Source organism: Chaetura pelagica, unplaced genomic scaffold (assembly GCF_000747805.2).
Source record: "Chaetura pelagica isolate M959 unplaced genomic scaffold, ChaPel_1.0 scaffold17, whole genome shotgun sequence".
NCBI lineage: Eukaryota > Metazoa > Chordata > Aves > Apodiformes > Apodidae > Chaetura > Chaetura pelagica.
The window spans coordinates 3,287,997-3,315,968 of record NW_009970726.1 but is presented as its reverse complement, the minus strand read 5'-3'; the positions used below and the strand labels follow the sequence as shown (position 1 = coordinate 3,315,968).

Sequence of the window (27,972 nt, the reverse complement as noted above, 5' to 3'; positions counted from 1 at the left end):
GGAAAGAAAATGAAATTCAGGATTAAAAGCCTTTGTTCTTAAATGCAAACAGTAAATCAACAAGAAAGTCCATTAATTTTTACTTGATTTCTCCACCCTAGCAGACAGACTCTGCTCTAACAGACACTCTGTACTCCCTACTACTCCTGTTACTCCTGAGGCAATATTGTTGTAGGCCCCACTTCTAAGGAAAGCAAAATTGAACACTTTTCAGATTCAGATACAGAAAAGAAACCACTGACTGCTAAAAACGTCACCTTCAACTCTGAAAGTACAATTTAGCCTTATGAGTTCATTTGCTATTTGACTTCGTAGCTGAAGTTGCCAAGAAATGATTCACCTTCCCAACTTATATAATCACTACTTATTAATTCAGAACTAGACTACAATTAACCGACTTAGGTCTTGACTTTCCACTAGACATGACAAATTTTATCTAATAACACATGACATGGCATTGAAGGGGGCAAATCAGGGAAAGAAATAAAGATATAATATACCCAAGAATTTTTTTCTTCTCTGAGGGGAAGCATGAAACAAATTACATTTCCTAGTCTTCTTTGGTTAGGCCTACTGGGTGCAATGTAGTGTCATGTTAAGAGATTTCTGAGATAGCACAGAGCAATCCCACATGCCTTCTGGCATTCATAGGGCTGTGCAGAGATAGACTAGTCTGGGTCCTCAGCAGCTGGGTAGCTCCATCAGCCTGACAGTCGTCTTGAGATAATGAAAAGTCAACACAAAGGTCTCAGTAACTGTTGGCATCTGCCTTCTAAACTCATGTATTTTAGCATTAAAGACACAAACACAGGTGTGTAAAGCCAGGCAGCCACAACAGTGAAGGGCAAGGGTCATCCTATTGTATGGCTTTTATGTAAGTGATACTTTCTATCATAAACAAGAACAGTGATGTGCTGACCTTTTAATTTCAGTTAAATGGTTTTGAAAATATTTTCTTTTTTTTTCCATGTACAGAAAATTTAGGAATTCTATTTTATATTTTCCTGCAAATACTTTTCTCTATTTTGTCTGCAGGGAGGGCCTATATTTACAATTAAAGTACATTACTGGTGCTAACACAGGAGTCCTTACAGTGAACAGAAAAGATTAATGATTTTATGATTCTATGATTCTATGCTTTTGAAGCCACCTGCTTTCCTGATGACTGTTGGTGTGATAGAAAATTGGAACCACCACATAATAGGTAAGTGAAAAGTGATGCAACTATGAATCATACTGCAAATCATCCAGTGCCAATGGGTTGTAATGCAGAATACTACATTTGTCATTTCCTGGTTCTGAAAGTGCGGGGATTTACATCCACACTTGCATGAACTTAATCTACATAGCTCATTCTGCACTGCCATGTCTTTGGAGACTACTACAACATAACATAATGAAGCCTGATATAATCTGATGTAGTGGTGTCACATAAATTACAAGAGACATCTTACTCAATCACCTACACACAGGATGTGAACACTTGTTCACTGATATAAATGAAATATTAATGGCAATCTGCATATAAGCACCAGAAGAAAGTCTTGGAAGAAGGGACTATGGTTTGAATTAAGAACATCCATTCATAGTGCTAAAATTGAGGGAAGTGCCATTTACATCATGATCAGGCCTGGACTCACATAAAAACATAGTGCACCCGGCTATTGAGTGGAATATCCTCTAAATCTGACAACAGGAGGATGATGGCAAGGTTACAGGACACCACAGGCACCAAAGAAACAGACTGTAGGCATAATGCTTTATATATTCCAAACAAGCAAAGCCAGATACTGACCTTGCCTAAAGATTACAGAGGCTGAAATAAGTAAGGTTCTGAGGCAAAGAACTGCACCCTAAGAACTGCTGATTGCTAAAGAGTGTAAGATATTTCTCCAAAAACAGAGCAAGAAGAACCCAAGAGACATGAAGACCTGCTAGTTGGTGTCCCTTATTCTGTGTTGCTCACAAATGATCCTGGCTTGATCAGACTACTTGATCACATCTCGATGCTTTCTATGTGGGTGTCAATGACATCTAAGAAAGAATGAGTGTGAGTGGGTAAAACTGACATACGTAGAGGTTCTGTAAATGAAAATAACCTTCCCCTTCCATAAGGTCTGTAATTGTCATGCTACTTTCATACAAGGAGAAATGAGCAAACTGTACGTTGCCAAAATCAGAGGTTCATTTTTTCTCTCATCTCTTGACTAGCAAAATAGCCACCCAGATCTCTCTGCAGAGGGGTGTGTGCAGGAGAACAAACTGTTCCTACTAGATGGTGACATCACAAACCTCTGCATTATTACAGGTGTGGCCAAAATATTCCATATTAGGATATCTAGAAACAAGTAAAGGCAGATTACACTGAACAGAACCCATGTCTAATTTAAAAAGGGAAGGAATATTAAGATAATTTTGGTTGTACAGGGATAGGGTTAGGAAAACCAAGGCAGGTCCATCAGTAGCAAAAAGGCAACTAAGGAAAATGTGGTTCTGTTGCTAAAGAGGCATGGACAGCATGGATGATGCTGAGATGCTCAGTGCTGCCTTTGCCTCAGTCTTGACTGATAATCCCAGGTGTCTGACATGAGAGGGAAAGTCTAGAGCAAGGAAGACTTACTCTCAGTGGAGGACGATCAAGTTAGGGAACATTTGAGCAAAGTGGATGTACACAAGTCCATGGTGTGAATTTATGTACTTCGGAAATAAGGCGCCTAAGTAATTATAGCAGTTCAGTCTAATTTCTCTCTGAATTTTAGAAGGTATTAAAGACAAGGAAATACTTGTGATTGAAAATGTCCCATATAAATCTATAAAAACAGCTACAAAACCTAAGACTGCAAGACAGTATTTCCAGAAATAATTTGAAATAGGATAAAACATCGAGCCATATAAAAAGGACAGGGACCTGCTTGAAAGAGTCCAGGACAGAGCCACAAAGATGATGAAGGGAGTGGAACATCTCCCTGATGAGGAAAGGCTGAGGGAGCTGGGTCTCTTTAGCTTGGAGAAAAGGAGACTGAGGGGTGACCTCATCAATGTTTACAAATACATTAATGGTGAGTGTCAGGAGGACGGAGCCAGGCTTTTTTCAGTGATGTCCAGTGACAGGACAAGGGGCAGTGGGTGCAAACTGGAACACGGGAGGTTCCATGTAAACAGCAGAAAAAACTTCTTTACTGTGAGAGTGACAGAGCACTGGAACAGGCTGCCCAGAGAGGTTGTGGAGTCTCCTTCACTGGAGACATTCAAAACCTGCCTGGACACGTTCCTGTGTGATGTGCTCTGGGTGACTCTGCTCTGGGGGGTTGGACTAGATGATCTTTCAAGCTCCCTTCCAACCCCTAAGATTCTGTGATAAAAAAAGTCCATCGTATACACCTGTAGACTGACACATGCATGTGCACACCTGCATACACAGACACATTCCAAACCTGCATATGTCTCATCCTTACAGCAAGCAGTCATTAGAAGTGGCAAAATATTCTTTTGCTACTAATAAATAAAATCAGTATTCGGGAAGATTTTAATCTATGTATCACAAACCAAATAATTTCAATAAAATGGAGAATGTGTTATTTCACCTAAAATTTGAATGACTGTTCTGCTCATACAGAATTCTGGAATACTTCTATTTTCAACAAGATTAATATTTTTTTCCCCAGGTGTGGTATTTCTTCAAGCAACAATACTGAATAATAATTGAAAGATGGTTAATTTAATCTCATGGAATTATTAAAAAAGTTGAGATGATCCTTTTTTGAGATTTCTCTTGCTCCAATGTCATAAACTTTTATAATACAATTTTATTCCTTTTCTCTCTTTTACATCAAATTATTTAAATTAAATCCATTATTATTTAGCTTTGATAATCCAGTTTCTGAATAAGAACAATATTGCAAGATTTTTAGTTTTTAATAATGGAATTTCAGTGTTCATTAAGCTTATTAGTAAGCTATTATGAACACTGCACTTTAAAAATTACGTTATCACTTTTTTTTTTTTTTGTAGAATCACACATTACACCACTCGTTATTTCTCAAGAAAACAACACTGCATTAGCATCAAACAGATCATCAGTGTGTTATGTTGCTTAGATACTGTACATTTCAAGTTTAATGCATTTTATGTAGGCATTTTACTTGCAAATAGCAAGCACTGCTTCACATAATACATACTCAGGAAATATTTGTTTTAATTCACAATTTACAACCTATTATGGAAAAGGAACAGTGTAGTTTCTTGAGACAAGGCTTTATATGTTCAGCAATATTAAAGCTTTGTCAAAATAATCAACACATACCTGTTCCCAGGCAAAGACATGTTGATTGAAGTAGAACTGAATTTGTTCATTGGCAATGTTGATACAGAGTTGCTCAAAAGAATTTTTTTTGAAGTTCTCAAAGCCAAAGATATCAAGAATTCCAATGTTCAAACCATCATCGTTTCCACTGCAAATATTAAATACACTTTCTGTTGTTGTATTTTTATTTTACAGTGATTAGCTTCATTATTACTTCACAAAAAGAAATAATGGGCCAAGTCTGTATGCCAGTTAAACAGAATAATTTTTGCTAAGCCAGCTTTCTCTTAAAATAATCAAATTTTGTTTGAAATACAATGAATGCACATAGATCAAAAGATGACTGTATTTGCAGACCAGACACACTCAATCACGTAATAATCAAATCAATTGATAAGTCTAGAGAGGATTTGAAATTGTATTTTCAAACTAACATTTGCTAGTTATTATTCTATTGTAAAAAACCTGACTACAGTACAGGAAGACTATGGAATTCTTTTTGTTTCTCTTGTAATAAATCAGGCTTTACTCACCAAAATAATGAAATTACAGATTGCTGTAATTAAATACAATTCCTTAATATTATTTATTCATAAAATTAAAACTGTTTATTTTAAACTGCAAATCAATAGAATGAAGAGCTAGACCTTTCATGGATCTAAATATCTACCTCAATATTGGAGTCTGATATGAATTTAAATTACCTATCAAGTTCCAGAGAAGTACTACTGGCGAAAAGTTCAGTTTGAAATTTTAGCTAAGGCATTCTGAGAGATATGTGATCATTTCTGCAACTGGAATAAAGCTGTAATATTTCTATTTATTTGCTAAAAAAAAAATTAAGAGGATCTAATTTTATATCAGACTTAAGTTGACATTATCTTTTTGTCCTAGGTAAATTAACAACAGAACACATTCCAGCTATAAAACCCCTTTGAGGGGCTATCTGTAATCACCCTTTTTTTCCTCTCCTATAAAACATATCGGAAATCAGATTTGAAGATCTAGCCTCAAGATGCTCATGAATAGTACTTGAACCTCTTTGAGAGGGGTGTCTCAAAAATGGAAGCATTTCATTATTAAGGGATCAAAGGTATTTATCAATTTTTAATTTAATTTGGTGACTAGTCTATCTGTCTGGAAATGAGTTTTTTTTTTGTGAACAGGCTGTTGAAACTTGTCTGCCCCATTCCTTCACAGAGCTAATTATGAAAAACTAGCAAATACAAATTATTTTGCCACCAGAAAGCCAAAGCAGATTTCTGGTGTGTTTTTTTTTTCTAGAGTAAACATTTCAGGTCAAACTTTCTCCCTCCTCACCAACACACTAAGTATTCAGTTTCATCCTGTCACTTATTGATTAAAGATCTGTGTATTGCTGCTCTGCTGTAACCTTAATCTTACTCTATCTTCATTCCCAATATGTTTTCTGTATGTTCATAATGTCACCCTGTAAGGGTAGGGTAGATATTAACCTCAGTAAATGTGTTTGGAAACTACTCTCATACAGGTATGAAACCATGCTCATAACAACAGCAACAGCATGGGTGCAAGTAAGAGTGGAATTTCACCCACCCATGTCACGAGCTGACTCTGCCTATCAGGAGAAATAGTATGAAGGAAAATGTAGTTAGCATTTATTTTTTAAGTGGTTAAATGAGTGAAGGTCAAACAGAAAAATATAACACCTATGCTATCCCTATCTACTGTATTTTCACTGCATACTATCAATAGGATAAAACCTTTTTAATGTGGTCACAAACAAAGAGGTAGCAGAGAAAAAGCAGATGAAAACACTAGTAGAAGTTAATATTTCCACAGAAAATCTCTCAAAATTCTGGAACAGCTTCTTTTACCTTAAATGCTTGTCAGGCTTGAGTAAAGTGTTGATGCGATTGACTATCCAGCTGAAGAGGCGCCCGTACAGAGCTTTGGCCATGGCATCTCTGACATCAGTGGCTTTTTCCACAGTGTTGGGACGAATAATTGTCTCTCCTCGAGTCACTACACAGTGAGAGGTGAGGGCCTCTTGCAGTTCATCTGCCTGAATACACAGCAAGGATGCACCTAGGAAGGAAGGGCACAGAAACAGCTCAGAGGCAGATTTTGGAAGGAAAAATAAGCATTTTTGTAACCAAGGCTGCAAGTGAAACATATTATGAATAAGGGGCAAATAAAAGTCTTGAACTATGACAAATGAGGGTGTTCACACCAAGCAGCTGTCAGTATCTAATTTAGTCACCAGCCTTCCTGGCTTCCACTGCAGTCAATGAGTAAGTGATTCAATGCAGATGCCTTTAGGATCTAAATTGTTTTATCAAGTAGGCTATTTCCTCAAACTGTTTATGGAGAAATGCTAGGGAATCCAGCTGAAAATGTCAGTGGTATGTGAGGTGTGAATATCCCCTTCAGTTATAACCCAGCCATATAATTCATTGCTGTCTTCCTTCTGCTCCGAAAGGGATGCTTCTTTCCCAGTTGCACAACATTTTTCAATCTATGGCAGGAAAATGTGAAAGAAGATATAAAGAAGACTTAAGTATCACTCCAGCTGTAATTACTGAGAAAGAGCAGTAACTTCCTTGAAAATCTTTGCCTACTTCCCTCCTCTGCCTCCCTGTAGCCTATAATAAAAGGTCTCTCTTCCAGAACATTAGTGAGCCATATTTCAACAGGCACATGCAAGAAGCAAGTAATGAGTATCTGAGAAACAAACTGGGGAAAAACATATGCAAAGTGTCCCTGAGGTTCTCCATCAAATGTTCAAATAACCTTGGAAAAAATCCTCTTAATTTCTTTTCAGGCATCTGCAGTATTAGTTGTGTTTCCTGAATGCCAGTGAACTGGTTAGTCAAATAAGATGCCTAACATGTAGATTTTTTTCTTTTTTCATTTGAATTCAGGTGGGCTTGGAATTAATCTATCTTCAGCAGTTAATTAGTCTTGCAAAATTTCGACATAAATACAGTTTTCACTGATCATTCTCTTGCAATAAAATAAATATTCTGTCAAAGTACTAAATGAAAGCAATCTTAAATCAAGAAAAAACACTCACAATTCTCAAGGGCTACTGGGTTGGAAATGTTGCTTTTGTCAATCATGTGTTCAGATACCACTGCAGAAAATTCAATGTTACCCACATTTAAAATGGCAGCCAGGATACTGTACACGCTTCCAAGTTCCTGCAAAGTATATTTAAAAAGGTGCAACACTTAATAGCCAGACAGATGATTTGACACTTCGGTTTGTGTGATGGGCAGGCATGTGTGCTGTTCCCTAAGTCTGGAACAATCAGTGCCTCTCTCTTGTCCACCACATGCCCACTATTTTATTATGAATACTTTTTTCAGTATAGTTTTCCAAGAATATTTCGTTTCACACCCAAGGTGGACAAGATAAACTACAGCCTAATCTCTGTTCTATACTTTCCTACCAAGACAGGATTGACACAGGGTAAGGGAAGCACAAAACAGTGGTGAGTGCAGTCCTCTTACACAGAAGGAATTCAGAGGTTATTTACAGCCACACTACACTGTGTCTGCAGGTATAACTGTATCTAAAAATGTAATAACTACATCAACAAAAATTTCAAAAAAATCTGTGTTTCTTGGATCATGGAAACAAAGGCACTTCAAATAATAGATCTACAGAAGCTCCCGCCAACATCATCAGAAAAAGTTTCACTGGCAGAAGAATGAGACCTCACATGTCTGATTTGAAAAGGATTTTATGCTTCAAAATATCACATAGGAATCATGTACTCACCAAAGCACCTCGGTACAGACTTTACTTACACATATTTAAATTTCAAAATTTTTAGTAGGTTCTGAAGAGGGATTCTGCCTTGAGAAAGGACTAACTTTAGTCTTGACATTGAAGGGGTATGTAGAGTAAATTATTTTAAATACTTATGTATAACAAATAACATAATATTTGCAATTAATGAAATAATGCTTTCATATCAGGTTTGACTCAGAGTTGAACTGTGAATGTTTATCAGTATACTTGATAATATCTGAGTATTTTCTACTCATAAATGCTAAGATGTTGTTGTAAAGTAGACTATGCTTTAAGCTAGGATTCTGTGATACATTATATACTGAGGCACACAGCAAAAGTATATTTTGTAAGTAGAAGTTTTATAAGTTTTCTTAAGAAGCAGTTTTGTAAATTTGCAAATTTGATTTTGTAAGATGGACTTTATCTCTACTCTTCAATATTTGCTGGTTCCATGTCAGGCATCATTTACTCAGATAAAGTCCTTAATTGCTCTAGAATACTTGATCTTGTTTTCAACACTTTCAGAAGTTAATCTAGCAGTTAATAGATTAATTATTGCAGTGACAGCAAGAAAAACTAGATAAACTTAATCGAGAAAAATATTCTCAGGATAATTGGGGCACAGTTTACCTATATTTCAAGCAATCATTTTAATTTTAAGCTAAGGGACACAGACGAAATGTAAATAAATGGACAGCTTAATTTCTGCCATTATGCTGTACAGTAGTATAGGTGCTGACATTTTTGTGCCCTTTTCCAGTATGTTTGAAATCTGACTTGATTTGTCTCATACAGCACTATTACTCTTCACCTCAGGCAATCCTTTCCTATTATTTTTGCCAGGCAGCCTGAAACAAAACAGTGTGACTTTAAGACAGGGAGAACTGACAGTGGTTAATATTAAAGCCTGCCAGTCAGTTTAAAACTAATTTCAAAGAACTAAAGCCTTGTTTAGGTCTCAGTTTTAACTGCAGTGGAGAAGATACTCTGTCCTAGGTTTTCTGCTAAGAAGACACGGAACATGCTTATATAGAACCTCCTCTGTGTACTGGGATGAATGTCACAGCTGCATTACTAAAAAGTGAACACAGAAAAGGAACTAATTGTCTTACAGGATCTTTTTGTTACTGTGAATAAATTGTTTCTGCACATGTATCTTACATCAGAACCCCTGTGGAGGAAGAGGACTTCTATGTTCATTCACTCTAGCCAGAACAGCCTCAGACAGACTAATTCACCCTGTGGAGAATGTAGGACAGGCTAACATGGATGGGGCTCACATGGAACCACAGTTAGATTGCCTGTAGTACTCAATCTGCTTCTGAAGCTGTGGGGGTTCAACAGGTAGATAATTCTTCACAGATTCAGCTCATGATGGCTTGCTGAGTTAATCAACTGAAGGTCCATGCTAGAACTGCAATGCAGCCAGTGACCTCATTCTGACTGGATCTTCAATGTGTAAGGAAGGTCTTCTCTTTTGGATGATCAGGATTTTTGTTTCCATCCATCCAAGTGAACAAAAGAATTAGAAACAAAAACAGACTTGCAGCTAAATGAGGACTTTTCAAGGTCTCTGGCACTGCAATAAAAGAGCTATCAGTGCTGAACTGTGCATAACTTCCACCCTGCTTCTGGAAAGGTGAAAGTACAGGAGTGAAAAAATGTGTAATATTGCAGGTGTGATATTAGAAAGTGCAGTTGTGAATAAGCATGTAGAGGAGAACTCTACTGCTACTATGATTAAATGGAAAATAAGTATGGAGGAATAGAACAGGTGAATAAATATGTTCTATTAGCTATTCAAATATTTACATTGAGGGAAACCAGAAGCATTCAACTGAAGTGAGTAACTTTTTGTGAAAAGTTCCTTACAATATGCTGTTTTGTCAGAGAAATTAAAACACAACATCCATTCTGCATCACTAGTGCTGTATTTCACAGAGTCTGCATGGATCATCACTACTATCATTTGTGATAAATAAGGTCACTGGTCAACTACAGCTGTGATGCACCACTTCTCCTAAAAAGAGAGAACTAGGGTTCAGGATGGGGTTTCCTTCCCTTGCATCCTACTTTTTAAATCCAGAAGCCTGTTTTTATTTTAATTATATCAAAGACAGTCTGAGGAGAGGGGTTTAATGGACAGCAGAGCAATGATATGAGAACATAAAGAAAGAATGGGTTCAGTTAATGTTTAGTAATGAGATTCACTCCAAAGGGATGTAAAAACTTCATTCAACTTTGCCCCTGGAGTTGTGGAAATGTATTGAGTTCATCAAAACTCAGAGAAAATAAATGAATTTTTAGAACTCTCACTATGGACTTCATCTTAAAACAGAGATGAGGCTCACATTCGCAGGCCTAAAATTATAGGCTATTAAATAGTTTAAAAAACATTTTCTATGCATTTAGTTTGCAAAACCCCTTTTTTTCCCCAATTACTCAGCTGTGCTGTGTTCACTCATTGGAATTCTTGTTGACTAATACAATTTTATTAGTGTATCAGTGCCTTGAAACCTTAATAATATAAATGTGGTAATATAACAGTAAGTTGACCATGCAATATTCTAAAACATAAACACAGTACTGTGAAAGGAAGAAAATAACAAAGGAGAGTATTTGAATGCTTTATGTAAGTTTTTCCTGATGAAGGTAGCAAAAAAATTTCACACAAAAAAAAAGAGTTATCAGCACTCACCTCCAGTGTAAAACCTATGACTTTGAAGCACTGTTCAATTAATTCAAACTGAGACTTATAAAAGCTATTGTTCATGAAATCTTGCACTATTCTGAAATGATCGTTTTGCAGATATCTGAAAGAGTTGATGGATACAGAGTTAGAATGTAAATGAGGTTGAGAATCCAACAACATCACATTTCTTAGTAATCAATTTATGTAGAAACAAACTCCATTACCTGGGAGGTCTATACTCTGGCAGTTTATAATGTGCCAGTTTTTTCTTTTCTGCCAGACCAGCATAAATATAATAAAAAATATGGAAATTTTTCTCTCCTCTGAAACAATAAAAACAACAAAATTGTTTAGTAATGCAACTACATTACATTAACTGATGACATACATGCTATTACTAAATGTTATTTTAATATCAGGCAAGGCTCATTCAAACTGACAGAGGACCCTGAAAGGAGCTTCATTACACAAGTTCCTGTGAAATGAACAACCTTTCTGTGCCATAGCGTGTTTGTTTGGAAGCTGCCAGGGCAGTAGCTCCACCTTTGATGCAACTGGGAGATGCTGGGTGAGATCCTGCAAGTCACTCACACACCCACATTAAATGGGCTGCTTAACCTCCAGTTCTTTCAAAAATTCTTCTGACCATAGGAGAAGTCTATACTCCTGATTCACTGAATCCAGTGTATTTGCTGTGTGTTTTAGCCCTGAAACAAGAAAGCACTTAGCAGACATTCTGCTAAGGGCTTTCTGACTTGAAATACTTTGCCTTAAAGTTAGGTGCCCAAATCCAAGACAGGTTTCTTTGCACATTCAAAGTTACTATGCACCTTATGAGGAAGAACTAGATGCTTCGGTAGAAATTTGCAGCCACCGCTGAACCCTCAGATGGCCAAGTCAGTCACTATGGAACAGCAAAAAGGATTTGTCTTCAAACCCCTGGTTTCTGCATGAGGTGAGGTGTGTCTCAGGAACACCATTACATGCCTCAGGAGAGCCCAGTGAACTCTCTTCAAGGGAGTGCTTAGATCAGAGTCCAGTGCCAACTTAGTTTGCACATTTTACTGTGGACAGTCAGTAGCAAAAAACAAGCTCAATTTAAGAACAGGAGCACATCCCTTATGTTCTCCATCGGTGTCTTAACCATGAGGTTGTACAGCCATGCTTTTTATGTTCTGTGAAACCTCACTGTGTCCTGATGGTTTGTGTAGTCTCTTGGAAAGGTAGGAGAACCTGTAAGTTCAAAAGATCTTGGCTTGAAGTGGGTCTGGAACTTGGATCTCCCATTTTCTGGGTAAACGTTCACTGGTTTTCTGCAAAAAGTATTCCTAGCTCTCCATTTGAGTTCGGGAGTCACGTTCTCTTAGAAGAGTATAAAAAAACTGCTCTTGCAGTGCAGGCACCTGAATGCCAGTTCTCTGCCCTGGCATGGCTGTATGGACCAGCCACATACAGACCTCGGTGAAGAGGAGAGCATGCTCAGCACAAACAGCTTCAGGTGTTCTTGGAAGTTCATGCCTCTAAATTTAGCCTCTTACAGTGGCTCTGCTCTAATGCTAAACACTTTGCTGGCATTTTCCTTGTGAACACAGAAATCTAAACATCTACCTAAGCAGCATGTGAAGCATGTAAAAGTTTTGCTGACTTCCTGTCTCAGCATGTGTCTAAATATAACTAGGAACTGACAGCACAGAAAAAAACCTATGAAAAATTATGAAAAAGTGGTATTTTTAAGCAAAAAGCTGATTTTATTTTGAAAAAGGAGTTGTTGTGCTTTATGTTTGACTGGGAAATAAACCACTATTTCATAAAATTGACTCTAACTTCAAATTGTTTCTTGAAACCCTCCAAGGAATACTTAGATGATCCTCATGTCACAGATCTACAATAGGCAACAAGGTTATGTGGAACTACAAAAAGAGCAAAAGTGAGTGAGATCAGCAAGGGGGAAAATTTAACTCAGTGAAAACATTCCTCGTCTTAAACTCTGTTTTTCCCACTGTTATGGCAGAAATAGAGTTGTCAAAATACTTTTTATCTGGATGAGTTTTAAATATTAGGATAGAAAATACATTTCAGTGATTTAAATTAATTGGAACTGACACTTAATTTTTCTGCCATTTCATATTATGACATACACACATGACAGAGATGGATCTGTACTACATTGGTCCATAACCTTTTATAACCAAATCCTACTAGATACTCTAAAATGGAAAACAAGCACTTTGCAAACAAAAGCTACAATACTAGAGGAACTGTAGAGGAATTAAATTGAACAGATAGACTTTACCCAATACAAAAAACTTACTTCAAAAGTCCACAAAGAAATTTATAACTGAACTATCAGAAAGTTTTTAATACTTAATGCATTCTCATACACTTTATATTATCACATATACATTTTTATGAAATGTAACTAATCCAGGAGGCAATTAAAAAAAAAAAAAAAAAAAAAGTTGTGTCCAGATAGTTTACAGATTTATAAGCTATTATTACATTATTTACAAGAAATTAACCCAGTAGTTTATTAATCTTTGTGTTTTGTCCCACGATAATTTCCTGTATTGTAGGCTTGCTCTGTAAACCCCAGATTAGGTCAAGTATTATTTTTATACTTACACTGCCTGGTGGACAACTCTGGATTTTTCAAGCAGATACTCTGAAATCTGAGCTCCTACTACAGTGCCACCACAAGTGAATTTCATTTCCAAGTATTTCCCAAACCTGCTTGAGTTATCATTGATGATAGTGCCTGCATTTCCAAATGCTTCTACAAGGTTATTCACTTGGAGGATCTTCTCCTGTAGAGTCCTGTTATTAGCCTAGATACGAAAAAGATATTGCTTTAAATTATCAATAATCATTCAAATACATTAAGTGTTTTTTTCCTCTTCTAGTTGGTATTAGGAAGTGTGACATCACCAGCCATTTCCATGCGAATCATATGGGAAGAAAGGAATGTATATACAATGAAATCGGCCAGAACAGCAATGTAGGAATCTGCTGAACTAATGGCTGGCTGGAAGAGATAGCACACAGAATGATAATGACAACATCAGAACTAATCAATTTCTGTGGTCCAGCACTTGGAGGTGGCCAGCCTGTTTTTATAATCCCTGTTAGCACCTGCTTACTGCTGTGCTGTACCACACCAACAGATCAGTTTGCTTGCATCTCACTTGGGACATGAAAAAGTGGCATTTCATTTAGGCAGTTACAGTGGTCACTTCCCAGAATGACCATGTCCCACTGACAGCAATCTGGTTGTGGAAGGAGGTCAAAAACTAGAAAAGGATTTTACTTAGTGCAGTTTGGGTGATTTGAAGATGCTCTGTTAAAACAACAGACTGAATAAGTCACAGCCTTCATGGCAGTGGGTACTTCTTTGTTGGATCCCCAAAATATTTCCCACCATAAGCATCATGTTCCAATCTGACCTTATGGAAGTTCTTTGGAAAATGTCGTGTTCCCCTACCAATACCAGGTACATAGGCACAGTCAATCTGGCCCAAGACAGTGAAGCCTTTCTGAGGCAGCCCCTTTGAAACACACCTTGCCCAGGACAGTGAGCTGTTGAACCAGCAGATGGGCACTTTGTGTCTTGCCAGCTCCACTTTCTCCAGAAATAACGATGCACTGCAGAGAACAAGAGCAGGAGTCTGAGCTCACCACATTATATCTCAGTCTCACAAAGGATATAATTAAGACACCCCATCTTTACCTGATCAGAGTTGTATGTCACCATGGACTGATAACCTATATCAGCAACAGCAAAAATATGAGGAGGGTTGGCAGTCCTTTTGGCTCCAATATAGAGTTTGGAATGCTAAGTTTAAGAAAAATGAAAATATTATCAGTGTCCCTTAATTTTTTTTTGTACTATCTTATCAAAGTTTAGTTTTATTTTCAGATTATTATACAACATGAACTTGAAGGGACAACAGTATTGATAATCCTGTTTTGCACAGTGAAGTAAAGTAAATCTCAAGAATAGTCTTACTTTATGCTGAACACAAAGAGTGATATTTTATTGGAAATCACTACTAGTTTAAAAGAACCAAACCTAGGTTTTCACACCTGTGAAGAATAAATATCTATGTTCCGAAATGGATTGACAGCAATGAGAATGTCCCCAACATATGTATAGATCTGATCCTTGGCATAACTCTTCTGCAACTGCTCCGTTACTGTATTCTGAGGGAGAAAGAACATTGAATCACATGAGGGAAAAAGAATATTAGGAAAATGTATACATTATTTATAGTGAGGATAAAGAGGGAAGGTATTAATAGTCAGGAATACGACTGATCATGCCCTAAAGTGATTAACACTTTTAAACACACTGGCAATCCTGATTTCTTGTGTCCAAACTCACTTGGAACAATATATACTTACAGATCCCCAAGGGGCTGTAGAAAAATGAGTTACTAAATTCTGCTTTAATTCAACTAATCAAAGGTTTCCATGAGACAGTCCTGTCTTCATTTTAAACACCACAGAAAGGTCCATCAGTGACATACCCTATTTCTTGACATAATTTCCCTCAACTTCTTCACAAAAAGCTGGGTATGCAAGGTGCCTGCTTAGGTTTCCAAACAAAACAGGACATAAATCTGGCAGAAGAAATGCAACCAGCTTTTAGACTATTCTGTGGTACATGTGAAAGTATTTAGGCCCTGTTTTCAATGGAACAGAATGAGAGGTAAGAGAGGACTACAGAAACAACTGCTTTCCCTCCTCGTCCATCTATTAGGTTTTGTCCATTGCTTTCTGTTTAATGCACTTAAAACCTGAATTCTCAACAGTTGGAAGAGGTTACATTTCCTTCACAGGAAAGCATAAGGAGAAAATCTTGGTTTTCTACTGTCTTGATAAATTCTTCCCTTTCTAGTTTTAAATCATACTTTGATTTTGGTCATAACCACAGTTATATTACAGAATAATTTAGGTGAAGTTCTGCCCTTTTTGAAATTATTTTTGCATTGATAGCCAAAATACTGGAAGGTAAATATGCTTACATCTGAGCTTTGTGCAGTAGACAAAGCCTGGATTAGTATTAACTGAACATTAACTTACTTTATCCAAGAGGTATACCAGCTCAAGAGTGACATTTAGTATCCTGGACTGATGAAACAATATATCACAGAAGTTTTAAAGATAGTAGGATGTGAATTATAGACAGGTAGAGGAAGAATGACACGTTGTTTACAAACACTGATGGCCTCTAAGACTCACAGATAATGTGTCGTGGCCTAACTCTTTCAGGTTTTAAAGTATAAACAGAACAGATTTCCCTCCTCCCTTATGCATGTTCCCCTGCCCCAAGCAGATTAATTTTCAAAGTCTGAAAAACCAGTGAGATTTGTATTAAGAATTTTGTTAAAAGTTCACCAAAAGACACTGGTTGGTCAGAGCCTCATCTGACAATAATGGATCTCAATGCATCTCAACACCAAAGTAAGTCACTGGGAATCCAGCCTAGGAGAGTATGGTAAGCTATTTTAAGACAATTATAGAAGTCTAAGCAACAGGGGAAAAGGTGCTTTTCTTGGACCTGGACCAATTTCAGGTTAACATATTACAAACTAGATATTTAGCTGTAATAAAATCAAGCAGTATAAACCCTGTTAAGTAAACAATGCTAAAATACTGCTCAGTCTGAGGCTTTAACTGCAGAGGGTGTTTTAGCATTGATTTGGAATAATTCCTGACACAGAAAACCTTAATTAAAATATTTGACATAAACTGGTAAAATGCCATGGTACATTTACACAATGAAATGTGATTACATAGTTGAACTTGGAAATTAACACCACACCAGTGTGTTATAATACACGATTACCTCTCTTCAAGAAAAAGTGAACAGGTATGTTCTTACCTCATCCAGTACCTCCAAGGTTGCTAAATCATCTACCTCTTCCTGGTTTGAAACAAGTGACTTACTGTAGTTCCCTTTCTTTGTATGAATGCGTTCAAATCTAGGAAAGAAAGACATGCAATTTCCTTATGAAGGAAACACAGAGCACATCTTGCATTTGTAATGATCTTGAAGGCAATTCAGCCAAAATGTTTCAGCTTTCCATTGTTCTGAATTAAAACATGAATGTTTGAATAAGAGGACAGGATATAATTTTTTAATACAGCACACCTGAACTTGCAATTCAAAATCTATGGTTTGATCCCACAACTGATACCATGAAGAACTTTTTCAGTGTACAGATCCCTTCCTCATCACACCCCTACATCAGCTTCAGGACTGGAGCTATGCAGTGCAGTAAAAGAAGAATATATTTATAAAACACAGAGCAGTCAAACTCTGGCATCTACCTGTAAGAAGGAAAAATTACCCAAATAGTTAAAAATAATGGCTGGAACAAAACCAGGGGTGTATGATGAAATAGTGTGGCAAAGATTATGCAGATAAAGTATTCAGGGTGGAAGTACTTCTAACTTAGTAATGACAATTCTCTAAAGCCTGGCTGAGATGGTCAGCCATCATTGCAGAGCAAAGTGCTACAGAACCACTGGGATATGTGTAATATATCCTGATGAAAAATTTTCTCAGATTCTCCAGGAAAAAAAAACAACCAACAACAAAATAAAGAAACAAAATTTCAAATATTTTTCTTATCAGCGTGAAACTTTAATTAAATTTGTCTTAAAGAGAAATTTCTTTTCTGTTTTAATCAAACAAGAAAACTTTATGCAGTCTTACAGAAATGAGCAAGAAAATTCCCAGAGACTTGGATCATTCTCTATCCAAGAGTAAAGGCATTGCTAAACAAAGCAAAAGCAGAAGAAAATGCAAGGTTACAATTCACATTAGTTATATTAGCTTTATGAGATGGGGAAAAATCAGGGAAAGGGAAACTGGATAAGTCACAGCAGAGCTCACAAACTCAATCAAGATCAGATGTGCAATACAACACATGCACAGAAAGACCACCAAGTAAATCAGATCTCCTGATATGACCTCACTCCCCTTGACACTACAGGTAGGAAGGTGCCTCTCAAACACATGGAACATATACCTTGGTAAACTTAAGACAGCAGAGAAACTATTTTGTGTGAAACACACTCTTTACCTTGATTCCAGAAATGACCAGGAACATCCTGTATTTAATTTTGACACTTGGACATATGGCACGAGTAAAAGCAGATAAGTGTTTTCTACCCAGGCAAAAACTTGAATATACAGTGACCAGCAGATGGGCAAAAGAAGGCAGCTGCACCAAGACAGAAAGCTAGAGAGAATGAGCATCATGCTGATGGGACAAGCTAAGTCTTCTGAACTCCCACAGTAGGATTTACTGCAGAGTTTACTGGGCTGTATCCACTCCACGAATACCACCTACTCCATGGGTGCTATCAGGTCATGAAGGCTGTGCACTGATGTGGGATGCAGGTGCAGAAAGTTAAGTAGGCAACCAATTGGCATCAGTTAGCAGTTGCCGGTCTGAAAAGAGGCTGGAAGAAATGGGCAAATAATGGTCTCCCAAAGTGTGACTGCAATCAAGATATGAATGATAGAACCACAGGCACGAGTGCTTCACCTAGCACTTTTTTCAGCTCTCTTGCCTCTAATGATCATTCCCCAATGGTGGCAGAATGGCTTGTCACCACCAACATGCCAGTAATGGAGCAATTTCTTCCTCCCTTAGGCAGGTGCCAGCTACCATTGTAGTCTTTCCAGTATCCATAGTGCTAAGGTAGGAGTTTCACACCCACAGCTGACTAATTCTGCAACTTTAATAATCAAGACACAAACACACAAGACTTCATTGCAGGAGCCAGCATAGTTGGATGGTCTCTGCACCAGTACTGCAACCCAGTACCCCATGTGGAGGCCAAGTGAGCTGGAATCACATGAACAGTACAGATCAACAGATTCCACATTGCTCTGATGGAAGAAAGAGACCAAGTCTTGTTGTTTTTGCACCGCGTATTTTGCAAACTACTCTCAAGCTTTCATTAGAACTGGGGAGTTGCATGGGAAAGCAATCCTCTTCCAAATGTTTTCTTTCCTTCAGTATTTACCAGAGGCCAAAGACTGCTTGTAGATACAGTTTTAAGGATGATGGTGAGGATGAATTTCACATGTGAAAAGCAACATGAATACTGCATAGCACAATACCAGACCCTTCATACTGCCATGCAACACAGAACATGCACATGGGCTTATTCCAACATGAGCAGTACAAACAGAAAGAGATGCAAGAAAAAGTATGTCTGTGTGGGGGAACAAAGGCAGCTTTTGCTGTACTCAGTCCATAACTTGCCTGTCATTTGGTATGTGTTTAAATATGTTGAAGCAGAAAACACATAGGAACACAAGCAAGCAGCATCAAAAGGGATGGGTCTTGTGTAAAGCAATTACACATCTCCTAGATCAAACCTCTTCTTCCCTTCTTTTTTGCATCCTATTTGTACCGTGAGAGCTGTCCTGGTAGTACTGTCCTTGCAATAACACTGAAGCAAATTTTCATTGTATTTACTCCCAGGTTATCCTTAAAAGGATGTGGCAATATTAACATTTAAATTAACTCTTCAGCCTTGCAAAATCTGCTGCTTGATTTGCACTTTCTAGTTAAAGGATACTACTGCATTCAAAACCAGAAGTGCAAGAAAATCCCACCCTCTCAACAGAAATCTCTCCCTTCTATAACCCACATGCCTATTTATACCTAAATTTTAACAGCTTCATTTGAAAATCTAAATTTGGACAGCTGAAACAAGTTTTCCTTTATTCCTGCAAAAAGGCCATTTTGTGTCCAGAGGATGCACCCAATACCAGTATGTCTCTGAGGAAGACCTAGCAACACGCACGTGAGGGAAAGAAGCGGGAACTGCAGGACTACATCAAGCACTGCCATTCTATTTTTTCCATTGCTGAAGGAAAACCCAAAACAGGACATCTGTCAAGTTACACTTTCTATTTCTGGTGGAATGGTAACACATTTAATACACCTTCTTTTTTTTCTTTTTTTCTTTTTTTTTTTTTTTTTTAATGCTACACATATTAGGTGAGACATTGGTATTTCCCAAGTTTTGTTCCAACTACCATTTATCATGTAATGTAGGAAGTCAAAAAAATACCTTGCAGGAAGGGAGGGGAATGCTCCTGTCATGGTTACTTTCCTTTCTCTATTATTATTTTTTTCTTTTAGGAAACAATCTCTATGCCAGGGAAGTTTAATTACATAAAATTGATTCTTCTGTAATCCTCTTCAGCTGACACTGTAAGAACACTAGTGCTTGTTAAACCAGATTATGTTCTCCATTCTCAAGAGTACTGCAGAGTGGCAGATTTGCAGAGCACAATATTTTTCTGCTTTCTGTCAAAGGGCACAGACCCCTCAAGGGCAGTTATACTGCTTCACTTTCTAATAGTCCAGCCACTTAAAAAACCCCCCACATCAGTGCTGTTGACATCAATGCTGAAATTTCATTATCGTCATGCACATAACATTGTGAACTGAAATAACCATCTTTCTCTCTTCTGTTCAGAAATTATTTGTTGAAGGCATTAGATCTTACAGCCATGCTCAATAAGCAATTCAAGCAGCTAACGACCAGAAACATCAGCCCAGTATGGACAAGAAAATGAGGCAAGGCAGCATTGTTTCTGTGCATGTTCCTTCACAACCCCCCACTTATCTTTCAAAACTCAGTTAAATCAAAATGTGGCAATTGCAGCTTTTTCTTCCTCAGATTGTCAAAATGTATTTGAAAGATTTCTGATAGTTCCAAAAATATCATTAAATGGGAAGTGTGACTCATGATCCCCAGTTGAACTTTGCCTAAACTGGCTGGAGAATCATCTACAGACTAAGAAGTGACAGGAAAGAGGATGGCCTTAGTCTGGGTGTAAAGAAATTAAAAATAACCAAGTTTTCTGTAAGGTGAAGGTGGGAACAGCTGTACACCTCCCAGCAGTTACAAACAGCATTAAAACAGACAAACAGAAAAGCAGTAGCATGGAGAAACGTGTACAAGTTCTGTCATTGCTGATGATTCTGTTTCACTGGAGGCTATACAGAGCAGTATTAATTTACACTTAAAATAAAAAAATTGTCTTCAACAGATATATCTGGTTAAATATGCACAAATGAAACTTTAGTCTTTTACCTATACAAAATCTGTACCTGAATTGAGAAAAGCCTAGTGATAGAGTCCAGCTGTGTCTGCACCATCTTTTGCAGACAAACCTGCGCTCCTTCTATGTTTGAAGGATTGCACAGCACCAGCTGTAGTCTCAGGGAGCTGTGCTCAAGCTTTTGCAGTGTTGCTGAGAGCAGGGTGCCCAGCAGAGCTACAGGGCTTTTGATTCAGAGGTGGCCCATGCCCGGCCAGCAGGGTCACGTCTGTCCTGCACAATCTGTTTGCTGAAGTCTGTGTTGGTTGATCATGCCCTGCAAAAACTGCATGCCCTGCCGGGCCCTGCAGATTACTGGTCCTTCATAATAGGCTCATGAAATGGCTGTATCGTCTGACAAATTTCAGGGGAAAATATGCGCTCTTAATGGAGAAAACAAGAGATTTCTAAAAGGACTTATCTGGATTAATTTTTTTATTGCACTCATGCATCAGGCCCTTACTCTGCGCCGAGAACCACACTGAGAAGAGGAAGGGAAAGCTTCAAAAGTGAGCAACGCCTGGTGAGGTACCCACCTTCAGGAGAAACGAGCTGCTGAGCATGTGGACTGACAGAACAGTAAAATTGCAGTTGCAGAGCATTACTCCCAGGGAGTCCTAGGTGCAGGAGGAACTCCTTTCACCAGTTTTTCTTCAGCAAGTAAACCATTCTCCATTCAGGCATTGCTATTGCCCATTGTGTTGTATGGAAGGAGACTATTCTGCTATAAAGGTACATACTAGCTAGAAGCCTGTAGGACTGGAGATCTTTTTATTCTAGGGCCTGTGTCACCAGAAACTCTTTATTGCTCCTACAGCCTGAGAGCAGTTCTCAGCATAGCCATCCTGCAGGGAAGCGTCTTCAATGTGGGAATGAATATGCAGTACTTGTTGGTACGAGAAATCCCACACTGAGTTACAGGAGAGGAAGAAGTGGCTTGTTGTGCTCAAGAATTAGTCTGGAACTCCAAAGGCTCAGTTTTAAGCTCTCCTCTGATACATAAGGAAACCTTGACCACGTCAGCACTGGATTCTGCATGGGCTATCTTACTCTGCTTCTCATATTGCCTTTGTCAAGCTAGTGTAGTGATGTCCTACTTTCTGCTATAGCCTGCCCTGCAGAGTTGAGCTTAAAGGATTGCTGTCAGCTGCTTTCCACTGGCAGGATGAGTCACAGCAACACAGAATGAGAGAGTTACCAGAAGATAAGTGACTCAAGTCTGCACAATCAGGGAAAGTCATTGAAGGAAACGATATGGTACTCACTGCTTTTAATTAGAGCTGAATACACTGATAGCCACCTTTAAGCATGTTGTACATGAACTTAACATGAACTAACCTCCCTGAACTTTCCTGATAGTTAAATAAGGCAACTCTTTTGCACCCTGTCACTGGAATTCAGTGCTACCCCTACATGGCCAATACAGAAGGACAAACTCTTAGGAGTTCACTCACAACCCTTGCTCTGAATCACTTTGCATAGAATGGGTCTCTTTCCCATATTTATTTAGAGGGCATGTAAAGACAAGGGATTAGAGTCAGTTGCTGAAATCTAGGTGCAGTGAATATTCCTCGCATACACAGCTCATTTTGGAATGAGTCATAATTCCCAGGAAATACTTGTACTAATAATTGCATATTTCTGTAGAGATTACTGTAAGAGCAGTCAAGATGTAGGCAGCCAAATAACTCAAGATGAAAGTCTAACAAGCCTGCCTGTCAGGTGTAGATGCGACAGTTCTGAAGGCCATTTCAAAGACAGCTATTTCTGTAGCAAAGTAAAACTTTACAATGCAGCTTTTCTCCTCATTTGGCCTAGCAAGGAGTGTATTTTTAGAACAGTTTTGGGTGCATGCTGCAGCACTCATTCCTAATAATTATTTTCATCACTAATTATACATTTTAGCAGCTATAACATGACTTACAAGAACGGAAGTATGTGATTGAGGGGTGGGCTAAAAATGAGGGGGAACTTAAGCAGTATCCAAAGGTGAATGATAAGACTCAAATAAGGCTACTGTTTCTCAAATAAGGCTACTGTTTCTTCATTAGAGAATTTTTCTTATTTTCATTAAGTATTGTGCAATAAATCCCATTACCATGATTTCTGTGTCACTGTCAGCACTGAAAACAATTGAAATAGTGTATTTAAAGAGCTAGCTGGTCCTATGGACTGGAGTAACAGATATGGGATGAAGTTTATTTGTATAAAACCTCAAGATCATACTATGAGGATGTAATAGAATTATTTCTACTTGGTGAAATTTCATCATTTTGAAAAGACTGAGGGAAAAGAAGTAACAAGGTGACTAGTAATCATTAACCCCTCCAAAAAGAGGGGTTGTCACCTTATAAAGCTGCACAATTAAATAGGCTTTTCTTGCTGCAGCCATGATAAGTCAACTCCTGCAGAAGCCCAAGACCCTTGTCACAAAACTGACTCCACTCACAAGGAATTCACATTTCAATGGGAACCCAAATGCTAAACAATGAACCCACAAAATAAGTACACTTGCTATGCAACTTGGCCATCTTCACGCCCTCCTTAACATGAGTTTATCTGCCATAACTTACTTCATCATTCCGAAAATATTATTTTAGAGATGTTTCAGTCAAGATACTATGGGAAATTATTAATCTATCGAGGGACATTTTCTCAGGCTTCTCCCATAGTAATTTCTCCAATGTGAGATCTGAGCTAGGAAAGGCTAAGTTGCAAACTTATTTAATTTTTTTTAGCATAAGGAGGTGATGACTTTAAAGAAACATGTATTACAGTTGCTTAATGTAAAAATGTGGAATCTAATTAAGCTCATAGATGTTTAGATTGGATATTAGGAAAAACTTCTCTACTGAAAGGGTTGTCAAACACTGGAATAGGTTGCCCAGGGAGGTGGTTGAATCACCATCCCTGGAGGCATTTAAAATAAGTGTAGATGTGGTGTTTAGGAACATGGTTTAGTAGTGGACTTGCCGTGCGGTATTACTGGTTGGATTTGGTCATCTTAACAGTCTTTTTCAACCTAAATGATAGATTCTATGACTAGTGCTCTTTTGAGCCTTGAGTAGCACAAGACATGTTTGTGCTATAAGACTCTGTTCAGAAGTTACCGAAAACCACATACTATCTCCCATCACCTTCAGTCTGGAGCAGCTCTATAGCATATTGTTGTTTGAAGTTCTACCAGCATAAGTTGAGATGTCTCTGGTTACTCAGGAGGTTGATGGGCTCTGTTTCTCTTGCTAGGTGTTTGGAAAGGATACAGCACAAAGAACTAAAGCCAGGTTCTTCTTTACTAGAATAGCAATAATGAAAAGGTACAGAGGGCTCACTGCAACGCCCTAATGACTCAGTGATTCGTAAATGTTGGAAAATACCTCAGGAACAATGGTGCTAATGGGAGTGACTGTAGGGTGGCTCCACTTTGTGCCTAGACATCAGACACCCTTCCTGAGCAGATATGGTACACAAAGCCTAGACCTGATGACCTGGGCTTTTGCAAAAATCTCTGAGAATGTGACATAAACTAATACAATTTCTTCTTTCTGAACTGCCAGAGGGATGGGATGTCATCCAGAGGACCTGGACAAGCTGGAGAAGTGGGCCCAGGTGAACCTCATGAGGTTCAACAAGGCCAAGGGCAGGTCCTGCACTTGGGCCAGGGCAACTGGAGATATGAATACAGCCTGGGGGAAGTCATGCCAGAGAGCAGCCCTGTGGAAAAAGACCTGGGGGTACAAGTGTATCAAAAGCTGGACATGCAATTGCAGCCCAGAGGCCAACCACATCCTGGGCTGTATCAAAAAAAGTGTCGCCAGCAGATCAAGATAGGTGATTCTGCCCCTCTACTCTGCCCTGGTGAGACCTCACCTGTGTCCAGCTTGGCAGCCCCCAACACAAAAAGGATGTGGAGGACTTGTCGGAGTGTGACCAGAGGAGGGCAAGGAAAATTATCAGAGGGCTGGAACACCTCTCTTATGAAGACAGGCTGAGGGAGCTGGGTTTGTTCAGCCTGGAGAAGATAAAGACTCCGGTGGGACTTTATAACAACCTTCCAATACATGAAATGATCCTATAAGAAGGCTGGGGAAGAGCTGTTCATGAGGGCATATAATGATAGGACAAGGGGTAGTGGTTTCAAGCTAGAGAAGGGTAGATTTAGGTTGTACATTAGGAAAAAGTTATTTAATATGAGGGTGGTGGATCACTGGAACAGGTTGCCTGGAGAGGTGGTTGGGGCCCCATTCCTGGAGACATCCAAGGTCAGGCTTGATGTGGCTCTGAGCAATCTCTTCTAGTGTGAGATGTCCCTGCATAGGGACAATTGTTGGTGTTGTATTGTTGGACTAGATGGATTACCTTTGGAGGTCCCTTCCAACCCAAGACATGCTATGATTCTATTAACTTTACCAACTGCACACACAGCAAACAGGACTACAAGATCACAACTGCAACAAAACTACCACTGCAGAAGGCAATCAGAGCAAAATTACACACCAGCACACTGGGCAAAGAAGGTGATTTGATATTATGGCATGAACAGAAGAATAGTGCAGACATGAAGACCCAGTGGCCAGACCTCAGGTATTAACTTCCATTTTACACTTTTGAAAAAAAATAAAAATTATTAATGAAGTATGATTTCAAGAGGAGAGGAAACACACACTGAGAATATTGCTGGATTCCTTACTTTCAGCTTTGAGTCAGTGTTACCAGATTTCTTGAGGTTATACGGTTATGCCCTTTTATACAAGATGACACAGGCAGGAGGATTTCTTCCCGGGATGAAAGGAGGGTTCTTTAATCCCTTAAACTACCTGCCTCCCAGCAACAGCAAACAGGAGAACTAAGCCTTCAAATTATGGACTGAGAGCATCTGGAGGGAGCTTTGCAAGGAAAAGTTGACAGCAATTGGTGAAAGTTCAGGAATTCCACAATAAGGCCCTAATATACCACTGAAAAACAGTCCTAGAAGAGGATAACCAAGAAAAGAAAGTGAGGAGATTTTAAGATTAGACTCTTCCAGGTGACTTGTCACTACATAGCCTATGTCTTGACTCTGGATCAGATTAACAAAGTACTTCTGTACACACTTCTTTTGACACCATTTGCTCTGTGCAGACTGAAGGTCAGAAGATACATATGATTAGTAGTTAAAGACTTTTTTAAAAGTCTGACTATTGAATTAAAAAATCTATGTGTAATCTTTTTATCATTTAGCAGAATAAACAAATGCCATTCTGTACTAATGTCCTTTACAGGCCTGGAATTCTGATTTCTTCTGAAGTTAAATGATGTACATACTTTACTACGATTTCAACTGCTGGAAAAGAATGTCTGTTTTTCTTGCTTGTACAGACATAGCAGTAGATATTAAGATGGATATTCTTAATATTTCTAGGAGAATGCTAATCTATTTATGCATGCACTGCTATGAAATACAATCTTCCAGGAAGTGTAGTCAATAAATGTATTAAAGCTGAAGTGATTATATGTACAGTGATTGTAAAATGTTATTTTTATTTGCAGTCTTTCATACGACCTGCACTGGTATCAGGTATGAAAAGACTTGGTTAAATCAATCCACATGAGATTTAAATCAGTATCAGCCCACATTTTAGTATTTAAACTGCTAAACTGAAATATAGACATTACACACCAAACCAAGCTGCTACTTTAACCATGCTATTTAAATTACACCCTTAGTTAAATAAGTAATTTTTGAGCACACAATTCAGATAATAGATCACTATTATTTTCAGAGAGAAAATTCCATCTTCCTTTGGGAAAACTGATGTAGAGATTGCACTTGATCAACTGTAAAAGCATAGGTAATACAATCCCTTAAAGTCTGGTTCATATGAAGAGTGATCAGTTAATAAAGAGCAGTCTAAAGAGGACAAAGTGCCAATAAATTGTCCTGTTCCTGTGCTATTTGACTCCTCTATGCACATGCAAATTGGACAACCTTCTTTATGTTTGTATTGTATAGGAAAAGAAAGTTCTTTTGCTTTATGCAGCATTTACATTTACATGAAAAAATGAAAGGTTGTTGTTTTTTTTTAAAGGACCTGATAGAAAACAAACATGATTAAAAAGCTCACAATACTTAACTGACTTAGAACCTTGATTTTCAAAAATGATTTAGGCTTTGAAAGGACCATTTTCACAAGTGTTATAATATTATTTAGTGTTTTGAACTTACTTTACCACATATAATTTATCTATTTTTATAAATAAATAAATAAATACTTTTAAAACTCTGGAGCACATTGCTGTTTTAGTGCTCAGCACCAACATCCAATAGATTTAATTCAATTCCAGAATCTTTCTGAAATAAGCAAATGTCAAGTCTGCACCATATAGATTGAACATACAAATCCAGTCTGAGGTTTAAATCTAAGCCCAGTGCACAGGTTCGTACTGAAATGCTAAAAGAGAGAAAATACTGTTCACCCCTGTATATATTGTTATTATAAATATGTGCAAAATTAAATGAGGTAAACATTTTCCATACCAATGATAATGCCAAAAGGTCTTTTGAATCTGATGTTCCATTAAAAAAGAAAATTGTCATCCTTTACCTTGAAGCACAGGAGAAGTCACACCAGTAGTACATCAATATTAATCTGCTACTACATTTCATATCTGATACATTACTTCAGTGTATGGGATGGGTTTTTTTAAATTCAGTTGTTTTAAATAAAAGCCATTGGGTGCTAAATGATCTATGCAGAATTTATATTGCAAACTATTAGTGGAAGAAAGAAAATATCTACTCAATAAGGCATAATATTTCAAGCCTGCAAAACAAGGTCTGGTACCACTCTCACTTCTTTCAGTCAGTAGCATCTAATTCTTGTGGGAACCTGAGTAGTTATTTTTCACATATTTGCTTAAACTAAACATTAGATGACCTTGCAAATGTAAGAAAATGACAAAAATTAATTTCACCTACCCTTAGCTTTCTAAAAGCTGGGTTCCTAATCTGCATCTTGAGTCACAGGAGAATCTAAAGACTGTTTCATCCCATGGGTGAATAATTATGCCCCCTCTCTT

The 27,972-nt window shown here is 38.0% G+C and overlaps 1 protein-coding gene across 1 annotated transcript in view; it reads right to left on the bottom strand.

Annotated features, from left to right (window-relative positions):
- Nucleotides 1-27,972, bottom strand: part of MYO3A (myosin IIIA) — a 119,370-nt gene that overhangs the window by 39,492 nt on the left and 51,906 nt on the right. Inside the window, exons 10-19 of the mRNA XM_010007024.1 lie at nt 16,657-16,756; nt 14,856-14,972; nt 14,500-14,604; nt 14,331-14,414; nt 13,398-13,600; nt 11,000-11,098; nt 10,782-10,896; nt 7,359-7,485; nt 6,160-6,370; nt 4,304-4,451 (exon numbers count right to left, since the gene is read on the bottom strand). Coding sequence (XP_010005326.1) covers nt 4,304-4,451; nt 6,160-6,370; nt 7,359-7,485; nt 10,782-10,896; nt 11,000-11,098; nt 13,398-13,600; nt 14,331-14,414; nt 14,500-14,604; nt 14,856-14,972; nt 16,657-16,756 — 1,309 coding nt within the window. The remainder of the gene's footprint in view (nt 1-4,303; nt 4,452-6,159; nt 6,371-7,358; nt 7,486-10,781; nt 10,897-10,999; nt 11,099-13,397; nt 13,601-14,330; nt 14,415-14,499; nt 14,605-14,855; nt 14,973-16,656; nt 16,757-27,972) is intronic.